We start from the raw sequence: 26818 nt of genomic DNA, 5'->3' as shown, positions 1-26818 counted from the left end.
CAATCTTGTGCTTACGTGAAAATTCCTGTAGTAGTGGATCCAAGATCTCGGGGCCAACCCCTATGTTGTTCAGTACTAGCACGCTTCTTGTCTCTAAAGTCAGCATTAATGGTAATCTTAATTATTGTGATATATTACCCTGTTTGGATTCTTACTTTCCAATTTCTATGTTAGTTTACAAGTTGTTTAATTATTGTGTTTCATTGTACCAATTTATGTAGAACATGCAATGAATGCATGAGGCATCTTCATGAATGAATGAATGCTTGTGTGATATCACATGCGTGCATGCATGGTTATTCGTGTTTAAACTTGTAAACACTTCCAAATCATTGGAACAAGTTAATTATCTGGCTACTACAAGTACAAAGCATTTGGCTTGAACCTTTCCTTTACTACTACCATGCATAGGGTCTACCCTTTGTTTTTTACTTTGTAGTATGTAGTACTCTAATTTTAGTGAAGTACAAAACATGCGTGTACTTTTTCTTTCCGCGAAGACGTGCATGGATTTAATGAAAGGAAAAATTATATACTAAGCGATTAATTAAGCACGAATACAAACTACTTGCCTGCTTGATCGACTTTAGGGATTTTCATATTTGTGTGAATCGTTTAATAATATCGTGATTTATAATCATTTTTTATAAGCGAACTCTTGTCGGAGGAAGACGTAAGAAAAGATGGAGACAGATGAACAATGAATGAAATGACAACTACTAAAGTCATGATCATGATTATGCCAGATGAGAAAATTGTGTTAAACATTTCCAACTAGTACTAATTAAACTATGTTTGGTCCTAAGAGCTGATGCAGTAATCTTAGTCTACGCACTCTCAAAATGATATATTATTAGGGTATTGGCCAACTAGCTTTAGACCCGAAGCCTAATAATTGTTTGACGTTGATTCTCCATATGCGTGTTGAAATTTCTCCTTGGCTTCTCAATCTTATCACTGTTCTCCACTGTTGCTGTGCTGGTCCTATGATGTTTGATTAAAAGGCTCGGCGCTTTATAACAACAGAAAATAAGCATTGTCTTGCTCATAAGAAACCATGCATGTGCCTATTAGTTGCAGCAAATGACTTGGAAACCCAAACCTAATTGAGACTAGCAGTCATCCCCCACCACTGGTCATAATCCTGCAGACAAATTGCATTTCAAGCATCAACTTATTACATGTCGAAGATGGGATGTTATACCTTCCCACCCAATGCCATTTTAACAGCTAAATTCGTACGGTTGTTGAGAGAGCCCGTTTATAACTTTTACGATGTCAAATCTCCTTGCTGTGTTCAAAAGGGGTTGTTACACTGATGTTATATGTGGCTATTCTGGTTCCAATCTCTGGGGCATTGTATCAAACCACTGGAACCACCGACAGTTCATAATCTCCCAACAATTGATGTCGTGGAATAAGAGGATTGGTATATTTTGCGATAGGGGATTTAAGGTTGGGTATCTTGTACATTGCCACAGTATATATATATATATACGATGTCGTGTCAACCCTTCCGTTGTGCGATCATCTCTGATTGTTAATCATAATAGAAGGATAATGTACTAACCACCAATAGCATTGTAGATGATCTTTCAAGTTTCCCAGCTTAAACCCACAAAGTTGCAGTTGCAGAAAGTTGACATGCATTTTGATGAATGCTAATATTCTCAGTTCAAAGTCGAGTCCCACATTCTCACTTTCACTACTAGCTCCTCCATGTGCCTGCTCTTTGTTCTGTTTATATTGACAAGGAAAAAAAAAGAAGGAAGAAACCTCAAATCTTAAGCTATCTAGAAGGTGGATTATCAAGGTCCAACAACAGGACTAATGATGGTCAAAAATTGAACTCCACATGGAGATCTATCCAGTAAATCTTAGTGCAATAATCCTTAGTCAGTAGGACCCACGAATGTTGACTATTTTCATACAGGATGTAGCACTTCTTTTCCTCATTTGAGCTGGTTTGTCAACATAAACTCATTGTTATTTTTAACCCTACTATTGTAGCTTAGCATCTTTGTTAGCTGGAAATTCAGCAAGTGGAGACAATCTCCGACTAATAGATAGATTGTCCACATTATATGGTCTCATGCCCGATGGACATATATATATTATGCAGGAGTTGGGTACTGGATCCGACCACAAATGCGCAAAATATGTGTGCTGTGAACACTTTTCCTCATATTCTTAAAAAATTCTTGAAGATCATGAGTACTTTTTCACAGAGGCGTAAATGGTGGAAGCATGCAGGACTGAAAGAGATTTCCTTGAGAGTTTCCAGAACCACTTTGAAACTTCTAGCCATAAAATGACACAAATATGCAGTTAGTGGCATTAATGTTTGATATACTTTGCATTTTTTGGTTCTAGAAGAAGGGTTTGATTTGCACGTACCCTTTTGTTCTCCCTTATCAATATTACCAACATTAAGGTGCACTACCATAAAAAAACGAACAAAAAAAAAAAGAGAGAGAGAGAGAGAGAGAAACGAGCCACGAATTTATTAACCATAGTTAATTCCAAAGCCAAAATCTTTCCTGTAGGGTGGACAGTGGACACCCAAATTTCCTCTATTTGTAAGTGGAGCCATCGGTATCATTCCAGCAGTGCAATTGTGTTGAGTAGTATTGCAATTGAAGACAGTTTCCCAGCCTGTCCGAAAGCTGAAATTTCTCTGGTTATCAATAATAATATCAATTCACCATCAACCCGAAGACCGGATCACAACAGCAAGTCACAGTCCAAGTTTGAAGTTATATTTGGATGGGATGCCACCAATTTTCTTGCGCATGGAAATGCGGACAATCCACTGGGTCAGCCTTTATCTTCATAGGCATGCTCCCCTTCATGCCTTCAAGTCTACGTTTCACGCACCAACACATTTTATTTTCTTCCTTACCTTTTCACTTTGGACAGATAATTTCTTGTTTCTGCCAAATTGGTCTAGCTGATCAGACACCCTAGGGTAAAAAAACTTCATGACCCCACTTGGAATCTCTTGATTAAAAAGGACAACGTGCATGACAGTAAAGTGCTTCTGCTCAGCAAATGTATTTTTCCATGGGGAGAACTTGCTTGGGAATGCATTGTTTTCATTTGGTATCAGATGCAAAGGAGCTCATGATCCATTATTTCCTTCTCAACATTATGTTGTAAACGTGAAGAGAATCAAGGGCACTGCAAATTAATTAATTGAGCTCAAAACGTTTCATGGACCTTCTGGACATGATGAAATTCAGGCAAACATTGTGCATAACAACTGAAGTGAAGTTATATCTTCTGTATGAAAAATTGTATCTCCAGTGTCTTGGGACTCATGGAGTCCAAAAAATTTGTTCAGGCCATCTTAGTCCTCACTTCTCACATGGCATGTGACATTAAGAAAGATGAAACTGTCCATGCAACTCTGCATGCATGTGATGATGATGAAGCCACGAAAAACTTAATAAAAGTTGTGGAAGATAAGAGTTTTTCCTTATAAAGCAGGACATGCTAAGCTAGCTAAGTATTTGGAAGGACTAGAAGATGAGAATAGCAGTAGTTGATGTAAAAGTGCACATTAGCCATGTGAGAATCTTTCTATAAGGATGTACGCTAGCGTATGAGACGTGACATTGTCCTAATTCTCACCACCTTCTGACGACTTCTAACTGGAATAAAAAAGAAATGAGTGTCATGGGCAAAAGGGCACACATTTTTCATCAGTAACATGAGTACAGGAGAGGAAGGAACCACTTTACTACTTCTAACATCAGTAACAAGAGGGTACAAGAATTTTTTTTCATTGATGTGAAAAAGAGGAGGACAAGCTTTTCACAAATGGAAAAAGCACCATCCCATTACAGGAGTCCCCTAAAATTTGGTGAGGTCACAATCGCAAGAAGCGGTTACTGGTCAACTCGATCCGGCACATTGCACGATCGATTCCAGCAGCATCAATTTGTGAAATTCTAAACAGGTAGGACCATATACATGCCCCTACCTATTAATTCCATTTATCCCTGTCTTCAAAATTAATCAAGCTTCTAAGAACTGCGCTCCTTCCAATGATGATGATTTTAATGATGACTAACTCACTCAGGGTGCGGTTGATAAAAAACTGAAACGTGAGAAGTCTGAATTCATTAAGTTATTGAATTATTAAGTACTAAATCTGATACATATTTGAGTGTATATCACATAGCTTATCACTTATTTTTTGGCGCAAATTTTATTTAAGAAATTCAGTACCATTTAATTAATTCAGATATTTAATTTTTGGTTATCAAACGTGTTTTAACATGTTAAGGTCTGAATTTATAAAATTTAAGTGCTGAATTGGATTATCAAACAAGGCCTTAGTAATCAAAAAGAGAAATGAAGACACCTGATACATGTTTTGCCTAGGGAAATAAAAAAGATGGCTATACCATCTTCTTTTTTTTTTTTGCATAGTAAATCATACGTGCAATTGATCACAAATCCAGTTTGAGCACTTCTACAAGACAAACCTCAATAGAAAATCAAAAAGCACTAGTAGCAAGCGATTTGAGTTTAGCGCAATTATTCTAGTCCCCTATTCAAAATTTATTATGTTGTCATAAAACACCTGAAAGAAGCCAGATATTCATAAAATTCCAGACGTCGCACTGCTAATGCAGTTCAATTTAGCATGGATAACATATGGAAACAACGCAACAGAACTGCCCCAATAGCAACCAGTCGGAACCCGAAGCGTATTTCATAAAGGACCAATGGCTCTGGTTTATGAGTGTGGGCTAGATGGATCTGTTTATCAGAATTTGGGCCTTACTCTCCTAGTATAGGAGCAAAGAGTTGGTTAGTCACAAAATTTTCTTGGGCCCAGGCTCATCATATGACAAACATATACACCTATTACATACTCACAGTACACCAAAAAAAAAAAAATTATCCAAAAGAAAATAATCCGTACCATTTTAACCATCTCTTTCATGACAAAATAAAAACAATCAAAAATATTTTTTATGGCAATATATTATGGAAAGAACTCTAGTAACTTTTTTGGATCCGTTCGACAAGTGAATTTTTAGGGTGTTTGTCTAAAATTTTATTATAATTTACTTAAAAGTTGTAAAAAAAATTTTTGAAATGTATAAATTTTTAAATATTTTAAAGTGTATAATTTAAAATTTTTTTAAAAACTATTATAACTAAACTTGTTAAAAAATTTGTAGCAGGCAAATCTCAAACGAGGACAAATGCTAATCATCTCAATAATTCCTAAATAAACAAATTTAAAAATTTTACGTTCCATCTACTGAACAACGTAACCAAGCAGAAATCCTCCCATCCCAAGTGGTTTAATTAGTTGCTAGTACGTTACTTGCAACGAAGCGGTCGCACGCTACTCCAGCTCTTACCATTGCACAATGCTTTGCCGGCGAATGCATCAGCGGAAGCCATGGATTACCTGCCGGCGGTGGTTATACTCGTCTACTGCTCTTACTCGGCCGCCGGTGGCCACCGGTGGTCCTGGCCAAGGCCCAACAACCACTCTATCACTGGGTTCGACTTCCCAAGCTTCCATCTTCCCCTGCTCAACGATGTCGTTTCTGCAATACATTAAGCTCAATGAAGTAATCAACCATCATTAACTCTGTTTCTCATTGAATTTATTGTCGGTAGCTAAACTCCTGTTCTGGGATTTCCTTTGGTGCTACCGGTGATTGTGATTATGTTTTCTTAAAGCAGATTTTCGTCATTTAGTCGTGTGCTATAGCTCCCTCCCTTAATTCTGTAGCCATTTTATTGTTTATTTTTCCTGTGAATTGTGGTGCTTTGATGCCCATGTAGGATGTTAATTTAGTTTAATTTTCAGAATCACAGAAGTCAGATTGTTTTATCCGACTCATTAAGGTGAATGAAATGAATGGCATTTGTAAGGTTTTCATAAAGGTCCTTTTGTTAAAAGCTGGGGACTTTGGAATATTTTTTTCATGTTAAAACTATTTTATGCCAGTAGTCCTACCGCTTGAGTAGTCTGGTGAGTTGAATTGTGTATTTGTTCCAAGTAGAAGCGGAAAAAGGGTGGGATTTGTTATACGGTTTGCAAGGCAAAATGTGTCCCTGGAGGGATATCCATGTGCTCATTCTAAACAAGACATCGTTCTATGTGAAGCCATTTCCATATGAAGAGCCGAAAAGTTGTGTTTTTGGATATTATGTTTGTATGCTGTGCCTGTGTTGAGATTTGTCTGTTAGAATAGGAATATAGATGCTGGCTTCTTGTGTTGGTGCAAAATTTTTTTTTTCAAGAACTTGTGAAGTGGACTGGAAATTGCAGTTGCTATTCATTATTCTTGCTTGTTAATTTCTCTCTTCTTGTTGTTTGGCAGTCAAATTACGAGTTTGGTATGAGAAGATGTTGCTTTTCAACTCAAGTTGTAGTTGATTCTCCGGTTGGTGGGATAGTTGATATTCCTTTGGCACAAACTGGAGAAGGTATTGCTGAATGTGAACTCCTGAAATGGTTTATTCAAGAGGTTAGTTATGATCTATTTCTAAGCTTAGTTGAATCACTATGCTGGGCTGTATTTTGGCATATCACCCAGCCTACTGCTATTATCTTTTCTGAAGAAAATTTCTTTCCACTAGTCTCTAGCTTATTCATCCTTCCCATGTTGTTAGCACGAGATGGGCTATACACCGTTTTTAGTTGTTCTTTTGTCACATGTACAAATGCTTGTTATTTTATTTCATGCAAAAATTTGGAAGTATCCAGAAACAACCTATGTATCATGGATGTTGTCGCGAGTTATCTGGGGCTTGCACGTGTTTGAAAGTCTGAATGCTCTTTATCTAAAGCGAAAATCAGGAGACTCGACAAAATATTGAAAGACTTTTTAAGTTAGAGAAGACTTGCCAAATAAAAATAGTACTTAGCTGTTCTAAAACACCTGCTACATGGAAAATCTTTGAAGGCATGCATGGGATAACAAACTTCAACTATGTGCAGCTTAAGATAGGTATTCGAGTCATGTGCAACATGCCTGTCCTTGATACTTGGTTAGAACAGTGAATGCAACATTGCAGACCAGAGACATCTTTCCCAGGTTGTCCATGTGAGACAGCTACTTATATCAAATGAAGATTAAAAAAAAAAAATTCTTGCAGGGTGATGAAGTTGAAGAGTTTCAACCACTTTGTGAAGTTCAGAGTGACAAAGCTACCATCGAAATAACCAGCCGTTACAAAGGAAAAGTTTCTCAAATTCTCCATGTTCCTGGTAACATTGTAAAGGTAACATAAAAAACCAGTCTTTCATGCACCTTCATATGCTTTTACACAAGTCCATTCTCTCTATGAGCTGTGGCTATATATTATTTGTTTCGAGATATGTAAGTGTGGGACTGCCAATAATTTTCTTTGTTCTAAACCTTCAACGATTACTTTTCTAGAAAATATGGGCATAGTTAATCTTCTTTAAGATTGACCATCGATGGCTACTCATTCTGGCTTGTCTTGATCACCATTTCAGTCCAGAATTTCCTCCACCTATCTACTATTTTGGCATTGGTAGAATCGTCCCTTTTTGGAACTTTTGTTTGTCCTCTTGTACAATCCATATCTGCAGAGTCTTGATTTTGGTCTTTCAAAGAATGTAATATCCTCATCATCGTTTGGTTTGCAGGTTGGAGAAACACTATTGAAAATGATTGTTGATGAAACTGCTTGCCCTATGCAAACTTTGCATCCTTTGGATAATTTGGACTGCAATGGTCTTGAAGGTGATTCTCCCAGTTCTGTGCTTCAGAGGAGTGCCATTAAGAAAGTTCTGTCCACCCCTGCTGTTCGTAGTCTTGCAAAAGAATATGGTATTGATATAAATGATGTTGTTGGAACTGGTAAAGATGGAAGAGTGTTGAGAGAGGATGTCCTAAATTATGTTGCTAAGAAAGAAAATATTAAGGATTTAACATCTTTGGGTGCTTATTCGGGAGAGCAGTCACAGGTAGCTGACAACAGCTTCGAAGGTATTTCCGGCGCATACGGATGGGAATTTGAAGATAAGACTGTTACATTAAGGCATGTCTTCTCTGTGAATGAAGACATATATCTAAAATTTTCTCGACTTCTATGTTTGACTTGTTGAAGAATTATTTTTCTTTTCTCTCTGTCATTTCTCTGTTTCAGTTTTCATACTGCTACTCTTTCACTGAGAGGACTTAATAGAATTTTGTGTTCTGTCCATTACTCCACATCTATTTTCATTAGGAGGAAGCTGAGGTTTTCTGGTAATTTGGTCTTTCTGATAGAGGATTGCCAGTCCATTTCTTCGCAATATGTTTATATGTCTTAACCTCTGGCAATCTTTTATGGGTTGATGATGAACTTGACATCATTATAGTAGATTTTACTTAATGCTGTTGTGGTGTGCGGCAGGGGAAGTATATTTTTTTTATAGGCTATCATATAGATGATGAACTTCAGTTGGCTAACTGTGGAAATGATGAGCTAATGGAATTTGACTTTTCAGGGGTTATCAACGTGCTATGATAAAGTCCATGTCATCAGCTGCTAAAATTCCTCATTTTCATTATGTGGAAGAAATAAATTGTGATGCACTTGTAGAGCTCAAATCTTCCTTTCATAATGAGAATTCTGATCCTGATGTCAAGTTCACTTTCCTTCCCATCTTGATAAAGTCACTTTCCATGGCAATCAGTAAGTATCCATGGCTGAACAGCAGCTTGAATGAAGAACTGAATGAGGTTACACTTAAAGGTCAGTAGTCTATGAAGTGCCAAATCTCAGGATTACGTTGTTGTATACATGATGTACAAGAGATCACTGTTAAGCACACTTATGATCACTGATATGCCTTTTTTGTTCCGGCCACATGTTGCCTTGGGTCTTTTCCTCGTATTGTAGCCACCTCACCAGAACTCGACTGCTTCTTTTGGGTCCTTGAGATAATTTTGAGCTTGCGTTCAACAAAATAATTTGCTTCAAGGTGTATTTGTCATCATTTTAGTGAAGGAAGATTTAGGTCTTGAACTTTTCCAAAATCATTGTTATTTTTCTTTTAGTTTCATATTTGGATCTGTAGATGTTGTATACAGTTTGATTCAGGTGTATCTGTAATCATTCAGAGATGCTAGAAGTTTGTTATTTTAAGCAACTGAAACGTATGATAGTCGCTTTCATCATGAAATTATTGATAGTGATGACAGGGATAGAAGTTCATCCATTATTGAACTGTCTGATCATTAACATGAAAACTCTCTTGATTTGTTGCTCACTTAAATCTTGTACCTTGATTTCATTCATACTTCAAAAGGATCTCATAATGTTGGAGTTGCTATGGCTACTCCACATGGTTTGGTGGTACCAAATATTAAGAAGGTCCAATCTCTATCGATCTTGGAGGTTAGTACTCTCTCTCAATTCAGGGCATCATTTTCCTATTTGATTATTTATTTTGTTGAAAAGGACAAAAAGGATTCAGGTCAGGGTGGACTATGCAATTTTGCTTGCCTAGAGTTGTTGATTGATTGATATTCTATCTGCAGATAACAAAGGAATTATCACGGCTTCAACAATTGGCTTTGGCAAATAAACTTAACCCTGATGATATAACTGGTGGAACTATAACCTTAAGTAACATAGGGGCAATTGGTGGAAAGTTTGGTTCCCCACTAGTCAATGTGCCCGAAGTTTGCATCATTGCACTTGGCCGCATCCAGAAAGTTCCTCAGTTTGCTGAAGATGGAAATGTGTATCCTATGTCAGTCTTGACTGTAAGTAGTGAATGGTTCACTAAGTTTCCCAAGTATAAACAATTCCACATTTTGCAAATATAATTGTCCAGCAACCTGCCATTATTGATATTAGCGCATCATAAGGTTGCAAAATCTTTGTTGCTATTTGGGAGTTTATTTTGTCTCTCTCTCACTTTGGCGTTTACTATCTCAGGTTAATATTGGTGCTGATCATAGAGTCCTTGATGGGGCAACAGTTGCAAGGTTCTGCAATGAATGGAAGCTGTACATTGAAAAACCAGAGCTGTTGATGTTGCATATGAGGTGACTGCTCCATGAACTAGACTTAAGGGTCAAGCCTTGGCTCCAGAGCTGTGGATCTGACTAGCTTTTGAGTTGCATAGGCGTTTTTTGAGCTTGAAATATCAGGGTTTTTAATGCCAAATCGAGGTTACTGAGACTCTGAAGCTGCTAAATTCTCTGTTTGTCAATGATGCTGAAGCACAAGGCTGGGAACAGGAGCTTTGGCTTCCTCAAGCTCATGCAATCATGAATCTTCTTTTTCTTTGTGATCATGTATATTGTTGTACATTCGACTTGATTATAAATTGACAATTGAAATGGCCTGTCAAACACGAATTGGAAATTCATGAACTGATGATCCTTAAAAAACAAGCCAAATTCAGATACTATACTGAACTGTTGCTACACAGATAACTTTGATGTTTTGCCCAGGAAAAGGATTCTCTTCAATTGTCATTTTAGCTGGACGTTAGCATGGGGGTAGGATTGATTGACTTGAGAATAATTTGATGCACAAGATGCATGCATTGTTATTTTCTTCACGGCCAAATGGTTAAAAAAAGTTGACACTAAAGACGAAGGCTAGCTAAATTAGCACGAAGTGTCATTGGTTATTTTGTTTAGGCAGAAAAATGGGATTTAACCGCAATCCGGCCCTCTTGATTTTTTACTACAACAATTCTGCCCAAAATAAAAAAGATTAATCTTATATACAATATTAGTGTATACATTATCATTATTAGATAGAGGTGGCAAATCAACCCACTTAACTAGATTTACCCATACCCGCCCATGAATAGATAGGTATGGGTATCTTAAATTTTTGTATATGGGTATAAATGGGTTACCCAATAATACCCATTTATTAAATGGGTATTATTGGGTAACCCATCAAACCCAATTAACCCATTTAAAATTCTCTTCCCCCCAAGTCTCTTCTTTTCCCCTACCTTTTTTTTTTTTTTAAATTTTCATTTTGTCATGATGTTAACATTATTATTATTATTATTATTTGTTGGTTTTATCTTATTATTTTATTTTTTCTTAGTTTGTTAACTTGCTCATTTTTTAGCATTACCAATTTATGATAAATTTTAGCCTATTTTCTTATCTTTATAAAATGAAATTTTAAATTTATATATGAAAAAAATGTTAGGGGTTCAAAATTTTTGGATTAAGTTTTTATATTAATTTTTATAGTACTTAATTCAAATTTTTATATTCGTATTATTCAATTATTAAATAATAGGTAATTTTGTGACATAGAGTATAAATGAAAAAAATTGGTAATTAAGTTTATTGAACATTATAAGTAAATATTTAAAACTAATGATCGGTACAAAGAATGGTATAAATTGATAACTTAGTTTGCAAAAATGAATTTAAATGAGTTTGCAAAAAGTTAAAATAAATGAGTTATAAATGGGTAATTGGGTTACCCAATTCATTTTTTGACTTACCCATTTATACCCATCTAATTAAATGGGTATAAATGAGTTGACTCACTTATACCCATTACCCATCTTACCCAACCCAAACCCGCCCAAGTCACCCATTTTGACACCTCTATTATTAGATATATGATATATGTATAAAATTTGAATACGTGTCATCCATCCCATCGTGATAGTGTATACATTGACAGTAGGAATTTGAAATCTCGATAGTTCTTTGTTCAAAATCGCACCGGTTTTTATTAATAAAAAAAAATCCCGTAATAAAAGAAACATAGGAGTTTGTTACTAGGTATTTGACCAAATAGGATCGTCCATTCCTATAGAACATATCACTAAAATAGCCCTAGAAGGGATAAAACTAGGTGAAGTGAAAAGGGTTTAAGTTATATAATTATATTTGTTAATTTAAATTTTTTTACAAGAAAAGCTTGTATGCAAAATTTGTGAAGATTTTGGCTGTTTTTTATGGAGATTGCTCGATACGGTGCGTTTTGAAGAGCAGAAGAAATGGCAAACATGAGGGACATGGTAGAATTCTTCAGGGTCGCGAGAGACTGCGGGATGGAGTATATAAGATTCAATCAAATAAAAAACAGCCAAAATCTTCACATATTTTGCATACAAGCTTTTCTTGTAAAAAAATTTAAATTAACAAATATAATTATACAACTTAAATCCTTTTCACTTCACCTAGTTTTATCCCTTCTAGGGCTATTTTAGTGATATGTTCTATAGGAATGGACAATCCTATTTGGTCAAATACCTAGTAACAAACTCCTATGTTTCTTTTATTACGGGATTTTTTTTATTAATAAAAATCGGTGCGATTTTGAACAAATAACTATCGAGATTTCAAATTCCTCTCATTTTTTGGTCATAGCCAATGGGGTTGCTTCTATAATTGCATAACCCGCATGAAAAATTGTCTTTATATTGGGTGGTTTAGTGTTTTGATTTTTTTTTTTTCACTTAGGGTATTCCAACATTTCGGTCAAACTAATCCCCTAAAACTATGTAGAGCCTTATTTCAAGAATATACAACGATGTAGCACACGGAGGTCGATCTCCTCAATGTTTTAAAACTCGAACCAAAGAGTGAACATTTCGGTTCACGATTTGATCGGTCAACTGATTTGACTCCAGTTCAAAGCTTTAATAATTTTTTATTCATTTTAGAATTAAGAATTTTGAATAAAACTAAAATATTTATTTTAGAAAATAAATATTTAATAAAAATCAATTGAACCTCCCGATTTTTACCGATTCAACTGGTCTTGACCGGTTCAATTAATTTTTTGATTTTTTAAATTGAACTAGATCGGAGGCATGGCCAGTTCGCAATTCAACCGATCGATCTGATCTGATTTTCAATTGGATCCCTTAAGATTGTGTAGAATCTTGGCCCAAAAATGCCCAACGAGACAGCACGTCGAAGTCAATCACAGGACTTGCTTCGAACCAATCTAACTGTCAGCCGGGCTGGTTCAGTGTTTTGATGATCCCTACTTTATTGATCTCGGCTTCCGTATTTATTGTTGCCTTCATTGCTGTAACTTCAATAGACATTGATGGTATTCATGTATAGGTATAAAAAACAAAAAAAAAAGTGAAAAAGGCTAGGCGTAAAATCGATACACTGAAATAAAAAAGAAAATGTGTAATTTCTCTTTGGAAATTAAGAAGATATAAAAATATTAGTAAAACCCCTTCACAGTGATAATTAATGCAAATACTTGAGTAAAAAGGAAAAGCCAAATTACTTTATTGACCGGACTTGGCCCTTCTACGATCGAGATCCAAGTGGTCTGTAACAAACAGCATCACCAGCTTGTCACGGGAGCCAATTCCCCAGGCAAAAACCCTATCCCATTTCTACCCTAATAAGAAAACCTCCAAACCTATAGAGGAGCAGCCGTCCAGTACTCCATTAGCAGCCAAGCCCGCGGCCTCCGACAGAAATCTCGTCTTCGCCAAGACTTCGAAAAAGAAGAAATGGTAATTTCTACGTTTCTCTCCCTCTGCTTAGTTGCGCTGGGACGAAGATTTCAGCCTAATATCCAATTCTGTGGTGTATAATTTTGGTATTTTTCAGGGTATTGATTTGAAAGCCGGCGGCAAAGTTAAGAAGACTAAGCGTACCGCCCCCAAATCTCATGACATCTACCTCAAGCTCCTAGTCAAGGTGCCTACTTTGGCTTTTTTTTTTTTTTTTTTTTTTAAGTCTCTGTCTGATATTCGTGTGTTTGTTAAAAGAAAAATCTGTTTTTATACTACGTTATGTATGAGCACATGAATTTGTCAAGTAAGTAAACCATTGCTGTGAAGAATTTTATTTGTATTCATATTTGTAATCAGAAATAAAGTATAAGGATTGCTGATAGTTCGTGAATGAAATCCATTTGTCTAGCTTAGATTTGCAAACACATGAATTTTGGCTGGTTAGTAAGTATTGCTCCGAAGAATTTCATTCAGCTTTAGTCAAGCGCATAATCATAAAGATTACGTTTTTCCTTTCTTTCTCTTTTTTTTTTGTTGATGATGTAATATATGTACAAGTTTGGTGGGAATAGAGGTATTTGAATTCATATAGAGTGCTTCGTGTTCGTTGTAGTTGTACCGATTTTTGGTGAGGAGGACAGGGAGCAGGTTCAATGCTGTACTGCTGAAGAGGTTGTTCATGAGTAAGACCAATAAGCCTCCTCTGTCACTCTCCAGGCTTGTCAAGTTCATGGAAGGAAAGGTACTTTGCTTAGTTCCTGGAGTTTTACTTGGGGATTCGTTTGATTGACCTCGACTTCTGCTTCTCATTGATGTCCATTTGAGCTAGTTGTTAGTGATATCTAGAGGTGTCAAAATGGGTGACTTGGGCGGGTTTGGGTTGGGTAAGATGGGTAATGGGTATAAGTGAGTCAACTCATTTATACCCATTTAATTAGATGGGTATAAATGGGTAAGTCAAAAAATGAATTGGGTAACCCAATTACCCATTTATAACTCATTTATTTTAACTTTTTGCAAACTCATTTAAATTCATTTTTGCAAACTAAGTTATCAATTTATACCACTCTTTGTACCGATCATTAGTTTTAAATATTTACTTATAATGTTCAATAAACTTAATTACCAATTTTTTTCATTTATACTCTATGTCACAAAATTACCTATTATTTAATAATTGAATAATACGAATATAAAAATTTGAATTAAGTACTATAAAAATTAATATAAAAACTTAATCCAAAAATTTTGAACCCCTAACATTTTTTTCATATATAAATTTAAAATTTCATTTTATAAAGATAAGAAAATAGGCTAAAATTTATCATAAATTGGTAATGCTAAAAAATGAGCAAGTTAACAAACTAAGAAAAAATAAAATAATAAGATAAAACCAACAAATAATAATAATAATAATAATAATAATAATAATAATAATGTTAACATCATGACAAAATGAAAAATTTGAAAAAAAAAGGTAGGGGAAAAGAAGAGACTTGGGGGGAAGAGAATTTTAAATGGGTTAATTGGGTTTGATGGGTTACCCAATAATACCCATTTAATAAATGGGTATTATTGGGTAACCCATTTATACCCATATACAAAAATTTAAGATACCCATACCTATCTATTCATGGGCGGGTATGGGTAAATCTAGTTAAGTGGGTTGATTTGCCACCTCTAGTGATATCCAAAATGGGTTTTGCTACAAAGTTCAGCCTTTTTTTATTTTTTTCCTTGATTTGTTTTCCTTTTGTTCTGTGTAGCTAATATAAGTGATTACTTTAAGATGTTCTTTAACAACCCAAAACTTAATATAGCTTTTAATAGCCCAAAACTAATATTGCTGCCACTGATAATTAGCTTGAATATCAAGTGAAGTTGTGCAGATTCATGGGATAGGGGAAGCAAAAAGTGCTTTGAATAGAAGAAATTAAGTTGCATGTCATATAAATAGTTTTAATTTAACTGCATAGCATGTCATATAAACTATTCAAGCTAATTGCATTCATCTTGTTTTATATCTAGGAGGACAAAATTGCAGTGCTTGTTGGAACAGTAACTGATGATACTAGAGTGTGCGAAGTGCCAACTTTGAAGGTGGCTGCTTTGAGGTTCACAGAGAGGGCCAGAGCAAGAATTGAGAAGGCTGGAGGAGAGTGCTTGACCTTTGATCAGTTGGCCCTGAGGGCTCCTCTTGGTCAGAACACGGTATGCATCTAAAATTACATTCCCAAAAGCCTCTAGTTGAGTCTGTTCCATGGTTCATTTTCATGTCTCTGTTTTCTGTCTGGTTTTTTTCCAAGTAGCCAGTCCTTAGGAAAGCCAAACAGTTTGACAAAACTAAGGACAAAGAATACGATAGATTCATCTGAGGAGCATGCTTGTCCCCCAAACAAGGCACTTTGTCTGTTGTGCCTGTCTCTGAAAACTATTCGAGGCCATGATTTGCTATTTGCCGATGATATCTATGACACAGGGTGTGTGACTTAGTGGTCAGCATCCATTTGATACCTTTTTCCATTTGAATTTAGTTAAAACACTGGGGTTCTAACTTTGCCAACACTGTGGAGAATATTTTCAGACAGAGCTGTAGTTAGTTTACTTAGAGAAAGTTCAATCTCTGATAGATATCCTTCTTTTAAGTGAAATGAATACATCAAACAAGTCACTGTTCTTGTTGTTGCAGGTTTTACTTAGAGGTCCAAAGAATGCACGCGAGGCCGTGAAACATTTTGGCCCAGCTCCCGGTGTGCCTCATAGCCACACCAAACCATATGTTAGGTCCGCGGGTAGGAAATTTGAGAGAGCTAGGGGAAGAAGAAATAGCAGAGGCTTTAGAGTTTGAAGGGGTGTGTCTCCTTGTTTTGGTGGTGCTATCTATAGCCGAACTGGCAATTTTTGCGAGACAATTTTGTCATACTTCATGTTTTGGAGACAATCAGTTAGCTTTTCTGTTGTTACCTTATTGTTGAATTAGAAATTCTGAACATGCGGCAATGTTTTCTTTTTTCTTTAATCCCATTCTTGTTTTCTAGCATCCACCTCAACCAAGCAACAGAGACAACAAAAACGGCACACTTAAAATTCCTTTGTGCTGTGATGGAGTTTCATGCCTTGCTAAAAGATTTCTTCAGCCACTGCATGGAAATTGTTATCAATGTTGAATTGAGTTGAATTGTAATAATCCTGTGAAGTTAAGTGCGGTGAAAATTACGAAGTACTGGATTTGGAAATTCTGCTGCATGTTGGCAGGTCGTCGGCGGCAAGACCGAAAGTCCTAAAGGGAATGTTTGTTGCAGGAAACGTTTTATTGCTAATCAGTTTAAAATGATAAAATTATACGAATTTAGATAAAAGCAATGTGCTATGAAGCGGTATTATTATTATTCAAGTCTTCTTTTTTTACCCAAAAACAAAAAAAACAAAAGAGGTAACCGATGCCTATATCTAACATGGTTATCAAACACAACAGTCTTCTTTTTTCACCCCAAAAAAAAAAAAAAAAGGGTAATCGATGCCTATGTCTAACATGCGGTTTTCAAACATAACTAGTCTGCAACCCCGTGATCAAAATTTGATGTAAATGTAGGCGATGAGATATTAGAATCGAAAAAGCGCAGGCCACTCGACATGAAAATTTTACATGCATCTTTTACATCTATTCTAGTAAAAGTCTACCAAACTGCAAATCTATTATTCACTATATCTTTACTTTTGTACACTTGATTGTGCAAACGTTCAATTGTTTCATAATATGAAATGTACTTGTCCGTTCGATGCTCCAACAGTATCCTACGTGAATCATGGTTAACTTCAATATTCTTTCTTACAAAATATTTGCCTTTATCATGGCTTGGACCCTGGAAAGATTATCATCCTTAGTCATTCTTGTTCTCAGATCCTGTTTATTAGATGTGTTAATTACAATTCAATTATGTTGATCCGTTCAAACTCGTCCACCAATAACCTGTCCAAACCTATCCATTAATTTTGAATGGGTTCAAATTGGTACTCAATTAAACTCATCTAATTGATTGATAATGGGTTGATTCGGTTCATCCGTTTATACTCATTTAAAATAATTATATATTTAAATTCAATTTTTAGTGAGTGTTAAGAAAATAAATTTCAATTTCTTATCAATCAAATAACAATAAGATATCGTTATTTCTTGTCAAACAATATGCTAAAAAAAATAGAATTTTAAGTGACTCATAAATAGATATTGGATATACTCGTACCCATATATTAAATGCGTATACGTGGGTTGACCTAATTATACCCATTATCAAATTATGACCCGTTCAAATCCACCCGAATCACTCATTTTGGGAAATGGGGCAGGAACGGTTGTCACTCATTTTGACAACCGTTCCTGAAGGTTCACGGTCACGATGTGGCCTCAGAAATTTGTGCGGCTCAAATTACAACATGTAACTCGATTTTCACGCCATGTGTGGGGTCCACAAAAATTTGTTCTAAAGTTACTCCGTGTGTAAAGAAAGTTACGCGACGTGCAAAAAATGTTACGCGCTGTTGGAAAATGCACAAACCGCCACAAACGATTGCACCTGCAACCGTTTGTGCCCCTTGTCCTTCATTTTGACACATCTAATATTCATGATTGAACAAAAATGCTATCGAAAGAATGATCTTTATATTAGTAATAGCTATTGCAAGAAAAATCTGAAAATACAATTGATCTTTGTTTTCTTTTACCACACTGCCAATAAATAAAAAATATTTGCGACAGAAAATGAGTTCAAGTAACTGTCAATAACCAACCATAACCCAGACTTCCACACGGATATCATAACCGCTATTCATCAACTTGAACTTTTCCCGCCCTATACCAGATCTTTCTTCCCCACCAAAATTTTTTTGAAGTCAAATCATTTCTGCAATTCACTGTAATCTCGTACGTGGACACTCAAGAATGCTTTTATATACTAAAATCATACTTATCATTTCCTTCCTCACTGCCTCTCTGTTTCCATCTTTTAGTCTTCTAGTCACAAAATCAGGTAATGCCGGCATTTCTACATCAATTCTAGGAGGTGGATTTTGTTTTACTTATTTATTGAATCATTTTTGTATTTGTTGCAGAGAGTCCATCAATGCCCACTTTTGCTTTCAGTTGGTTTGATGGCAATGACACATTTGTGGCAGGGGATATAGCAACTATAAAGGTCAAAGTTCTAGGAAATTTTGAGAGTGGAAAGTACAAGTACCCCTTTAATCCTAACATCACAGTCAACGATAAGATGGGTAATAGCTCCTACATTTCTGGGGTTTCTTTACAGTTTGATGTTGATGTTAACAACTGGAGGATATCTTTCATCCCTATTATGGTTGGATTGTTCAATGTGCTGATCACCGAAGAAAATTTCAATGTCTTGGACTCTTCCCTTCATTTCCGAGTCACTCCAGGTTTGTTTTGCATCTTTTATTTCATTGTATGATAATCCAGTCACTGGATGCAGTGAGAATGTCATCATTTGTAACGTTCAGTTGTTTTCCTTTTAGTGACGTTTATCACAGTTTAGGGAAACTTGTTTTTCTTGACAAGTTGCTATCTTACATGTGCAATCGTCCTGTCCTGGATGAACTTTCAATTGTACAATGAGGGCTAGCAGCGTTTTGACCATACGTACAATGTAATCATGACTCTCATTTGCTCTTCTGTTACTTTTCTTTCAACGATCATCTCGTATTATGAGATATGTTGGCTCTAGATCTAGAGAATCAACAATGTTTGTATAGCAGGATAAAACTGACTTTCTATATCTCAATCATGCTAGTACTTTTTAAGTACAAGAATGTAATTAATATCAGTTCTGCGGGCACATATTGTTTCAGTTTAACGCTGCCAGTTTTATCATCAATGAATTTGTACAATGATGACCGCTTACATACTGCTATGAATGTGAAGGAAAAATGTATTTAGCTGCTGGTATTGTCTTGTGGATGGATGGAGCAAACGAGTTTGTCGCTGGAACAAAAGCTACAATTTTGATACTCCCTAAAGATGCATTTGGGAATAATGTCTCTTCAATCAGTAAAGGATCAGAGTCCTATAGTTTTTGGTTGTCAGCAACTAGTCTGGATGGTTCTGCTGCAGACGTGCTTAACATTACTGACAAGGGGTGGAATCAGTTAGGATATCTCAGTATTGAATTTGTTGTGGCCTCATCTGGGAACCTCTTACTTCATGTTCGAGAGAAAAATCAAACGTTGACTGGCTCCCCATTGCCATTCAAGGTGAAAACAGGTGATTTCCTAAGCATTAACTTATGATGTGGTTTGCGAGTCCTGAAAAGGCAAATACGTACCTCTGCCTTTCCATCCTGCTCCTCCAACAACTGCATCTTATTTAACAATTCATCATTTGGATTCTCTGCCTGTGCTGTATTTGCCTGCAGAAGTTTATTGGTGATTTTTATCAGATGAGGAGAGGGGGGGGGGGGGCGGTATGAAACTTAAGATTTAAAGGCCCATTGAGTGTGCATGTGAAATAGGGGTTAAAAGAGGTAGCGATTATTTATTTCAAACTTCATCATTTTATTAAGTAAATAATGGAATTAGCTAAATCTCCTGCCTGGTCAAATGCATCATTCACTGGTGTTGCAGTTATTCTCTAATCTCTTCCTTCCGTTTTGGGCGTGTAACTCTTCTAATATTAGATTATGGCATTGCATTCTGCCTTTCACATTACTCCAAGAGGCACTTGCTCTTCATATTTAAATGCATTGTTCTTGTGGAAGTCCATGTCACTGCTGTGTTTTCTTGGGTCCCAGCCACTCATCTAAATATACAAAGTACCAAAAACTTCGCATCTTAATAACAGTTGGATGGTACACCTTAAGACATTTGAACTAATGAAATGCTGCTGATTCTACTTTATATCGTCTCAAAGTTGTACTGCATCATGTGTAGATCTTTGCTTTGTTCTCTGTAGTTTATACCCCTTCTGAATGTTCTGTACAGGAACTTTAGATGTTGCTAATTGTTTAGTACGCTGGCGTATTGAAACAAAAGCCTTCCAACTGTTCTCAATGATGGAAGCTTTTATACACCAGCATGATTCTTATGGAAATCTTGTCCCTGGATCGTATGCATTTGATGTTGAAGTTGTGCAGAAGGGGACAAACTTATCTATGCCAGTGTCGGATCTGGTTTTCGAAGATGTTGGGCTGGGTATTCAGTCATTTTCTTTCAGTCTAGTTGAGCCTGGGAACTTCATGCTCATGATCTCTGATAAGCACAACACTCTCATCTCTAACGTGCCATATGACTTCAAAGTCTATGTAGGTATTGATCTAGACTCTTTGGCTTTTATTAAGTACCTTATGTTGTAGATACAAACATGGATATGAAATCTACTTTTCCAAATTGATTGAATGGGGCCTGATATTTTTCTGTTAGCTGGTGATATTTTTACACGTATGGCTGTGGAAGTTTGCCAGAGATTGCACATGCAGAAGTCAACTACTGCAACTAACAGTAGAAGGAAATCTGTAGAGATTCAAGGGTGTTTTCAAGATAGGATTAAAATAGTAAAAAGGAAACTTGAAATAGAACATGGAAATTGGCAGGTTATGTTTTCTGTGAAGGCACAAAAATGCTTGTGTCATTAAGATTATCTAAAAATTTCAAGAACCTTTTTGGAAATTACTTCATGATGTCAGCTGTTGGACTCCAAAGCCATTTTGCCGTAACATTTGCTCCCCCTTCCCTGGTTTTGCACAGACACACCCACACATACCCTCAACGTACCCAATATACTAGAGACTTGGAGGCTTGCTTGTTATAGACATCAAATGTATGTGTATATATGATCTCATACCTGCACTATGGAAAGGTTGTTATAAAAGCGCTTTCATTTAGTATCTTTACGTTTAGATGGACTCTTATATTTATGTAAAAGACGTGTTTTCTCTGTTTCTGCTAGGAAAAAGTTTTGTCATTATATTACCTCATCTTGTTTAAATAAGAGTAGCTAGCTTGTTCCGCTCTGAACCTGTAACTCCTATTCTTGTAACTTCTGAAACTGAGCAGGCTATTGTGATGGGACAAACAGCGTTGTCAATGGAACTGGTTTAAATCACTCTTTTGCTGGAGAAGTTTCAACTTTTTCTGTGTTCTTGAGAGATGCCTATTTATATCCTTCTCCAGCTGAATTAGATATGCTGCAAGTAAAAATTCTGCATGAATCCAGTTTAAAACAGTTACGACCAAGGATACGTCCAAAGAAAGCCGAAATGGGTATGAGAATGAGCATCTAGTTTATGCTTCAATATACACCATCTTGTTGTCACTTTGATAGATGAGCTTGACTGCTATAACAGGTACTTTTGCTGGAACACTTGACAAACTTACTCCTTCAACTGATGGTGCAAAAAATAAGGTAAAATTCAGGTTTTCATTTTAAAATTTTTTGCTATATGTACCACATTGAAGACAGTGATAATTGTTAGCTGTGGATGTAGTCTACCGAGAACACAAGGTTCAGCGCAAGTAACTTTGAGGTCGCTTTTGTACCTGAAAAGAGTGGGACGTATGAAATCTCTATCTTTTGTGGAAATGTTCCACTAAATGGTGGCAATCCCTTCAGAAAGGTAGTAAGTGCAGGTACATTGTAAAGTACCGTATATATTAATTTGGGGTGATTAAGTAATGTCTTAACCCCCTGAATGTGCAAACATAGTCTAAGCAATAGAAAATGCAAAAAGTATTTAGTGATTCATGCCTTGTAATGTATATCCAGTCAGTTTAGATTTTGGGAAGTTTGGCATTTACTACTTAATATGTAAAAGTACTCATTATAATTTGAAACAGAACTTTTAAATTCTTGCTTTATATAAATGTTGTTAACGTGGGTTTTTTCCCCCATATATTTCAGGTGAATATCTCTTACTGTGTTTCAGATGGCATTTTTTCTACCTTTTCTGCTTTGATGCATTTGATATTTAATTCAAAATGCGTGTGGCATACTGATTCATCTGTTCTCCAGGGAAGGTGAATCTATCCCTTTCAGGGGTTGTGGAGTTTGCTTCAAAAGTACCGAAGCTTGCAAAAAGTGAAGTAGTTATACAGCTCCTGGATTCATACTCCAATCCAGTTCTGTCAGAGCAGTCAAAATTGAAACTTGAGGTTGCTTCAGTCAATAGATCTGGCTTTTCGACAATGATGTTTGTTGACAACAAAGACGGAACTTATACTGGTAGTTTCTTGGCTAAGGACGTTGGCACCTATGAGATATGCGCTTCATTTGATGGACAGCATTTCACGCCATGTCCAATTGGCGTGAATGTTTATACAAGTATGTCTGTAGATGTTTGGTTTACATTTGGAAGAACACTTTCTTTGGTTTTAGTAATTACAGGTGACAACAATTACTGTCCTCATTCGAAATATCAATGTGGTGCTTGATATCTTTTGGTGCTGGTCATGATCTCATGGTGTCTTCCATCTCTAAAGGGCTTGTTGCATTCTTTTTGTATACTTCTATATTCTCCATCTAACTGATTTATTCCTTTTTTTTTTTTCAGGTGAATATTTTCCTAAAGTTTTAAATGATACAGTCCCTGTCTGGGAGGATGAGTCAACTGCAGTTGATGCTCTAGACAATGATTACTTTGCAGGTGGCAATGCTAGTATAAAAGAATATTCGAGGGTAAGCTGCGTAATTATGTTGGATGAAACCTCGTGTCCATAACATATCATGACCTGCATAAACTATAACGTTATGTTTGTGTGAGTGACTGTCCATCTTAATTTTGGGTTCTACCTTTTAAAATAAAAGAGAATACATGATTCCTATTTGTTCAACTAGCTTTTGGCCATTCACATTGTGATGTCGAGAAGTGTTTCACTCGCACAGTGTGAGCATATGTAAGACCACACCTTGGGTACTTGTTAAGGCAATTGAGCACTTTTCTGTTTGGAGGACTTACTGTTGTAAATGATACTTGTCACAGCCAGATCATGGTTCCCTTCTGCAGTATGGAGGTCTTTTCAGATACACACCTTACAAAGGATTTAATGGAAATGATTCTTTCGTGTATACCATCTGTGATGTAAATGGCAACGTAGCTTCTGGTTCTGTCAATATAGATATCCTTAGTATTCCACCTCAGTTTGTCTCCTTTCCAAGTCAATTGCACGGAACGGAGGATCTAATTAGTCCCAGATTTGGGTATGTTGCCTTTCTTTATAGTAGATTTAGCTTTGAAAAAATGAAGAACATATCTTAGAACTTTTAAACTACTGCTCTCAAAAGACATCAAAATTCTTGCCTGCTCTGTGTGCAGTGGTTTCTCTGGATTTGAGATTGCATACTCAGATTTGGATGAGAACATCACGGTTATTCTTAATGCACAGTATGGAACTGTCTTCCTGTCTCCAATGCTAATGCAATTTTGGCAGCCGCTCTGGGGTGAATTATCAGTAAAAATAGATCATCAGAAGGCCAAAGAGTTGATTTTGGCTGGTCGTGTGGATGTAATTAACTCTGCCCTTCAAGCAATCCGGTACTTTGGGTAAGACAGACACCTCACTTAATTTTCCTTCTCGAAATGCATGATGTGTCATGTAGGCCTTGTGGGAATGAATTTGTAGCAACATAAGTTCGTCTGTCTTTTATTAAGCCTCTGCAAAGCAGCAAACTTTCTTTTAAGCATCCATCAGAATTATCAAGTGAGAGTACTCTCTCTTTCTTCATCTCACCTTCTCCCCACAAAGTAAAAAGGGAAAAAAATGCACAGCATGACTCTTTGTGGTTAAACATCATTAAGTGTGCTGCATTAAGATGAGCTGTTTGTTACCTTGAAGCAGGGATGAGAACTTTTGCGGTGATGATGCAATCCAAGTCTCTACCATGAACAGAAATGGGAAGAACAGTGTTAAAGTTCCTGTATTTGTGGAACCTATTAATGACCATCCATTTATCAATGCCCCTGCATTTATTTTCCTTGAAGATTCGGGAGATGTACTTATTTTTGATAGAAAGAAAGACAAATTTGACTTCAGTATTGGGGATCCAGATCTTCCAAATTTCCCTGGTATGCAAGACAGTACAAACGCATTGAATTTAGTCGCTTCATAGACAGACTCTAGCATTTAAAAATAAAAAATTTTCAATATTGCAAAACTTGACAGTATAAGTAAGATCATTTACAAGACAGCTTATGCAGTATAGAAGTATACGCAACATGTAAGATCAAATTATGACAGCTAAGCTGATTTTGTGTATGAAATGATGCATATATGTGCAATGTCAAAACACATTTTTTCTGGCTTTCTTGGAGTAGAGTCCATAACAGCTTGCCAGCTCTAATATACATTACCTCATTAACATCAAGTTTTATTTGTTGTTGGAATTGCACTAAAATGCTCGGTTCTTGCTAGTCTCTAATTTGTACCGTTAGTTACCTATAAAGTGCTGATTACTCTGGAAAAGCAGAGGGCATTCGGTTTATATGGAAAATTCTGGAAAAACAAACTTGATCATCAGACGATGTAGAAGAGTTACCTTTGAGAGTCCAAAAGCTTATCAGACAGGATATTGGTGCCTGATTTTCTACTTGGCTGATTTTCAGGTAACAGGTCTCACTTTTTAGTCATCATCTCTTTTGAAGTCAGTTCTGGAGTTCTATCAACAAGTCTTCCTGCTGAGCTTGTAGCCACGACTGAACTGAAGCTAAAGACAAGTTACCAGTGGCAGCCCCTTCTGACATTTGTTACCATCTCTAAACATTTTATGGTGAAAGCAAAAGGCATTAGAGTCCGAGGGACCATTAATGACTGCAACAGTATAATTGAACAATTGATGTATCATGTAAGCATCATTGGAAAACTAGGATTTTCTCATGCAGTTGGTATTCTATTTGGGATTAACTGACAACTTCTGCAGGGTGGCAAACATGGTGATGTTCTGACTGTGAGAGTAAATGATATGGGAAACTATGGGTGTTGCCCGAATTGCGAGCAAATGATGTCAATGCCATTATTTGCTGAGGCTACAATAAGTCTAATAAGAAGACAGCCAATGAGTTCGCTGTTAGCTCATGGTAAGCTCCAATCTCTTATTGCCTGCACAATTTGTTTGAAGTGTGCAATAACCTGCAGTAGCCAGATATTTAGCATTTGTAGAGATTTGTTACTGGAGTAAATAGTTGTTGAACTGCTATTGGCTCTGACGTGCGTGGCACTGCAGCCCTGGGATCAGCACTTGTGGTAGAGTTCATTATGCTCCTCTCTCTCAGCGGGCTGCTACTTTTTTTCACATGCAAATGTGCTTTCGTGCTCATCCGCGAAAAGAAGAGGAATACGATCCAGCAGGACATTGAGCACTCCAAGCCTTCGGGTGAAGAAGCCGTAAGTAGCAACTATCTGTGCTTTTTGGCAATATCTTTTCAACAAATTCTAGTTGCCAAGAAGCCAGCCAGCCAGCCAGCCAGCATGAGATTTCATTATGTTATTATATGCCTCTGCCATTGATCTAGGATAAATGTAATTATTCATCATTTGCTTGTTCATGATCAGTATTCATTTTTTAGTGAAAGAGCTGAATAAAGAGATGTTAACCAGAGTTTTTCTTGATCGCCTTGCGGGCAGTCAAGTACTGGTAGGGACTTACATTTCACCGATTGCTGCTGTTCCGGTCTCTCGTTGTTCAGTGGCCAGCCTCTTCCTGAAGGGTGGCTAGCTACTCCTAATTACTATACCTTTGGCTTTTTCCTTCCATGTACAATAAATAACATTCTGCTCTGGTAGATGAGCATTTTTTTCCCATTATAAGCTTCGAATTGCAAAATAAGTTTCAGGTCAGGAAGTCCGAGTGGAACTGGAGATTCCAGCCAAGATAAGCAAGGTCCACAAACTCTGCATTCTAGTGTCCTGATGATGAGGTTTCAACACAAAGGGCCGAACAGATTTCATCCTGAAATGCCTGAGAGAAGTAGAAAGTAGAATTTAGTTGCAGTCCGTCCAAGGGTAGCAGGCAATGTTATACCAATGTTCGGGTTCCAAACTCAGAAGTCGCTGCAGGGACTTACAGTAATTGTACGCTTTTAGTAATTAATTATATTAGGAGAAAATTAATTTAATTTCAGGTGTATGACTTATGACTCATGACGCTGTAGGGAAAAAAAATTGTAAATTTGCCTTGTATTAACTATTATAACAAAAAAAAAATCGATCAGAATGATCATGTAGTATTATAATATATGGTAGTAACTAAAAAGGATTTACAGTACTCTCGTGACCAATCTCTGAGTTAAGGTTAGGTGGTGGTGTTGTTAACGCTTTGCAGTAAAGCACTAAAAGCGC

The 26818-nt window shown here is 36.4% G+C and overlaps 3 protein-coding genes across 3 annotated transcripts; all 3 read left to right on the top strand.

Annotated features, from left to right (window-relative positions):
- The first annotated feature begins 5320 nt into the window (after nucleotides 1-5320).
- LOC113766807 (lipoamide acyltransferase component of branched-chain alpha-keto acid dehydrogenase complex, mitochondrial) lies at nucleotides 5321-10417 on the top strand. The gene is made up of 8 exons (XM_027310959.1): nucleotides 5321-5600; nucleotides 6360-6506; nucleotides 7138-7263; nucleotides 7655-8049; nucleotides 8501-8748; nucleotides 9305-9393; nucleotides 9537-9764; nucleotides 9940-10417. The coding sequence occupies exons 1-8, from the start codon at nucleotides 5394-5396 to the stop codon at nucleotides 10051-10053; spliced, it is 1554 nt and encodes a 517-aa protein (XP_027166760.1). The 5' UTR covers nucleotides 5321-5393; the 3' UTR covers nucleotides 10054-10417.
- A 2920-nt stretch (nucleotides 10418-13337) lies between these two features.
- LOC113765477 (60S ribosomal protein L18-2-like) lies at nucleotides 13338-16523 on the top strand. The gene is made up of 5 exons (XM_027309674.1): nucleotides 13338-13480; nucleotides 13578-13667; nucleotides 14097-14225; nucleotides 15512-15694; nucleotides 16173-16523. Exons 1-5 carry the CDS (start codon nucleotides 13478-13480, stop codon nucleotides 16329-16331), a joined length of 564 nt encoding a protein of 187 aa, XP_027165475.1. The 5' UTR covers nucleotides 13338-13477; the 3' UTR covers nucleotides 16332-16523.
- A 2296-nt stretch (nucleotides 16524-18819) lies between these two features.
- LOC113764929 (protein GAMETE EXPRESSED 2) lies at nucleotides 18820-26585 on the top strand. Its single transcript, XM_027308975.1, has 16 exons — nucleotides 18820-18916; nucleotides 19419-19757; nucleotides 20474-20797; nucleotides 21545-21751; nucleotides 21835-21893; nucleotides 21976-22117; nucleotides 22500-22808; nucleotides 23038-23162; nucleotides 23467-23684; nucleotides 23800-24027; nucleotides 24323-24549; nucleotides 25087-25325; nucleotides 25401-25557; nucleotides 25704-25864; nucleotides 26105-26187; nucleotides 26314-26585. Exons 1-16 carry the CDS (start codon nucleotides 18835-18837, stop codon nucleotides 26456-26458), a joined length of 3045 nt encoding a protein of 1014 aa, XP_027164776.1. The 5' UTR covers nucleotides 18820-18834; the 3' UTR covers nucleotides 26459-26585.
- The last annotated feature ends 233 nt before the right edge of the window (nucleotides 26586-26818 follow it).

The sequence above is a fragment of the Coffea eugenioides genome, chromosome 3 (assembly GCF_003713205.1).
Source record: "Coffea eugenioides isolate CCC68of chromosome 3, Ceug_1.0, whole genome shotgun sequence".
In the NCBI taxonomy this organism is placed as follows: Eukaryota; Viridiplantae; Streptophyta; class Magnoliopsida; order Gentianales; family Rubiaceae; genus Coffea; species Coffea eugenioides.
The sequence above is the reverse complement of the archived record's forward strand: the minus strand, read 5'-3'. Positions and strand labels throughout refer to the sequence as shown.

What these genes read in the sequence shown, in the direction of transcription:
- LOC113766807 (XM_027310959.1), top strand. Translation starts at nt 5,394, where the DNA reads ATGCTTTGCCGGCGAATGCATCAGCGGAAGCCATGGATTACCTGCCGG. An exon ending in AATACATTAAGCTCAATGAA is followed by an intron (nt 5,601 to 6,359) that starts GTAATCAACCAT and finishes GTTGTTTGGCAG; the next exon opens with TCAAATTACGAGTTTGGTAT. An exon ending in GAATGAGGTTACACTTAAAG is followed by an intron (nt 8,749 to 9,304) that starts GTCAGTAGTCTA and finishes ATACTTCAAAAG; the next exon opens with GATCTCATAATGTTGGAGTT.
- LOC113765477 (XM_027309674.1), top strand. An exon ending in ACCTCAAGCTCCTAGTCAAG is followed by an intron (nt 13,668 to 14,096) that starts GTGCCTACTTTG and finishes TGTTCGTTGTAG; the next exon opens with TTGTACCGATTTTTGGTGAG. An exon ending in CTCCTCTTGGTCAGAACACG is followed by an intron (nt 15,695 to 16,172) that starts GTATGCATCTAA and finishes TTGTTGTTGCAG; the next exon opens with GTTTTACTTAGAGGTCCAAA.
- LOC113764929 (XM_027308975.1), top strand. Translation starts at nt 18,835, where the DNA reads ATGGTTGGATTGTTCAATGTGCTGATCACCGAAGAAAATTTCAATGTC. An exon ending in CAGAAAGGTAGTAAGTGCAG is followed by an intron (nt 22,118 to 22,499) that starts GTACATTGTAAA and finishes TCTGTTCTCCAG; the next exon opens with GGAAGGTGAATCTATCCCTT. An exon ending in TGGCGTGAATGTTTATACAA is followed by an intron (nt 22,809 to 23,037) that starts GTATGTCTGTAG and finishes TTTTTTTTTCAG; the next exon opens with GTGAATATTTTCCTAAAGTT.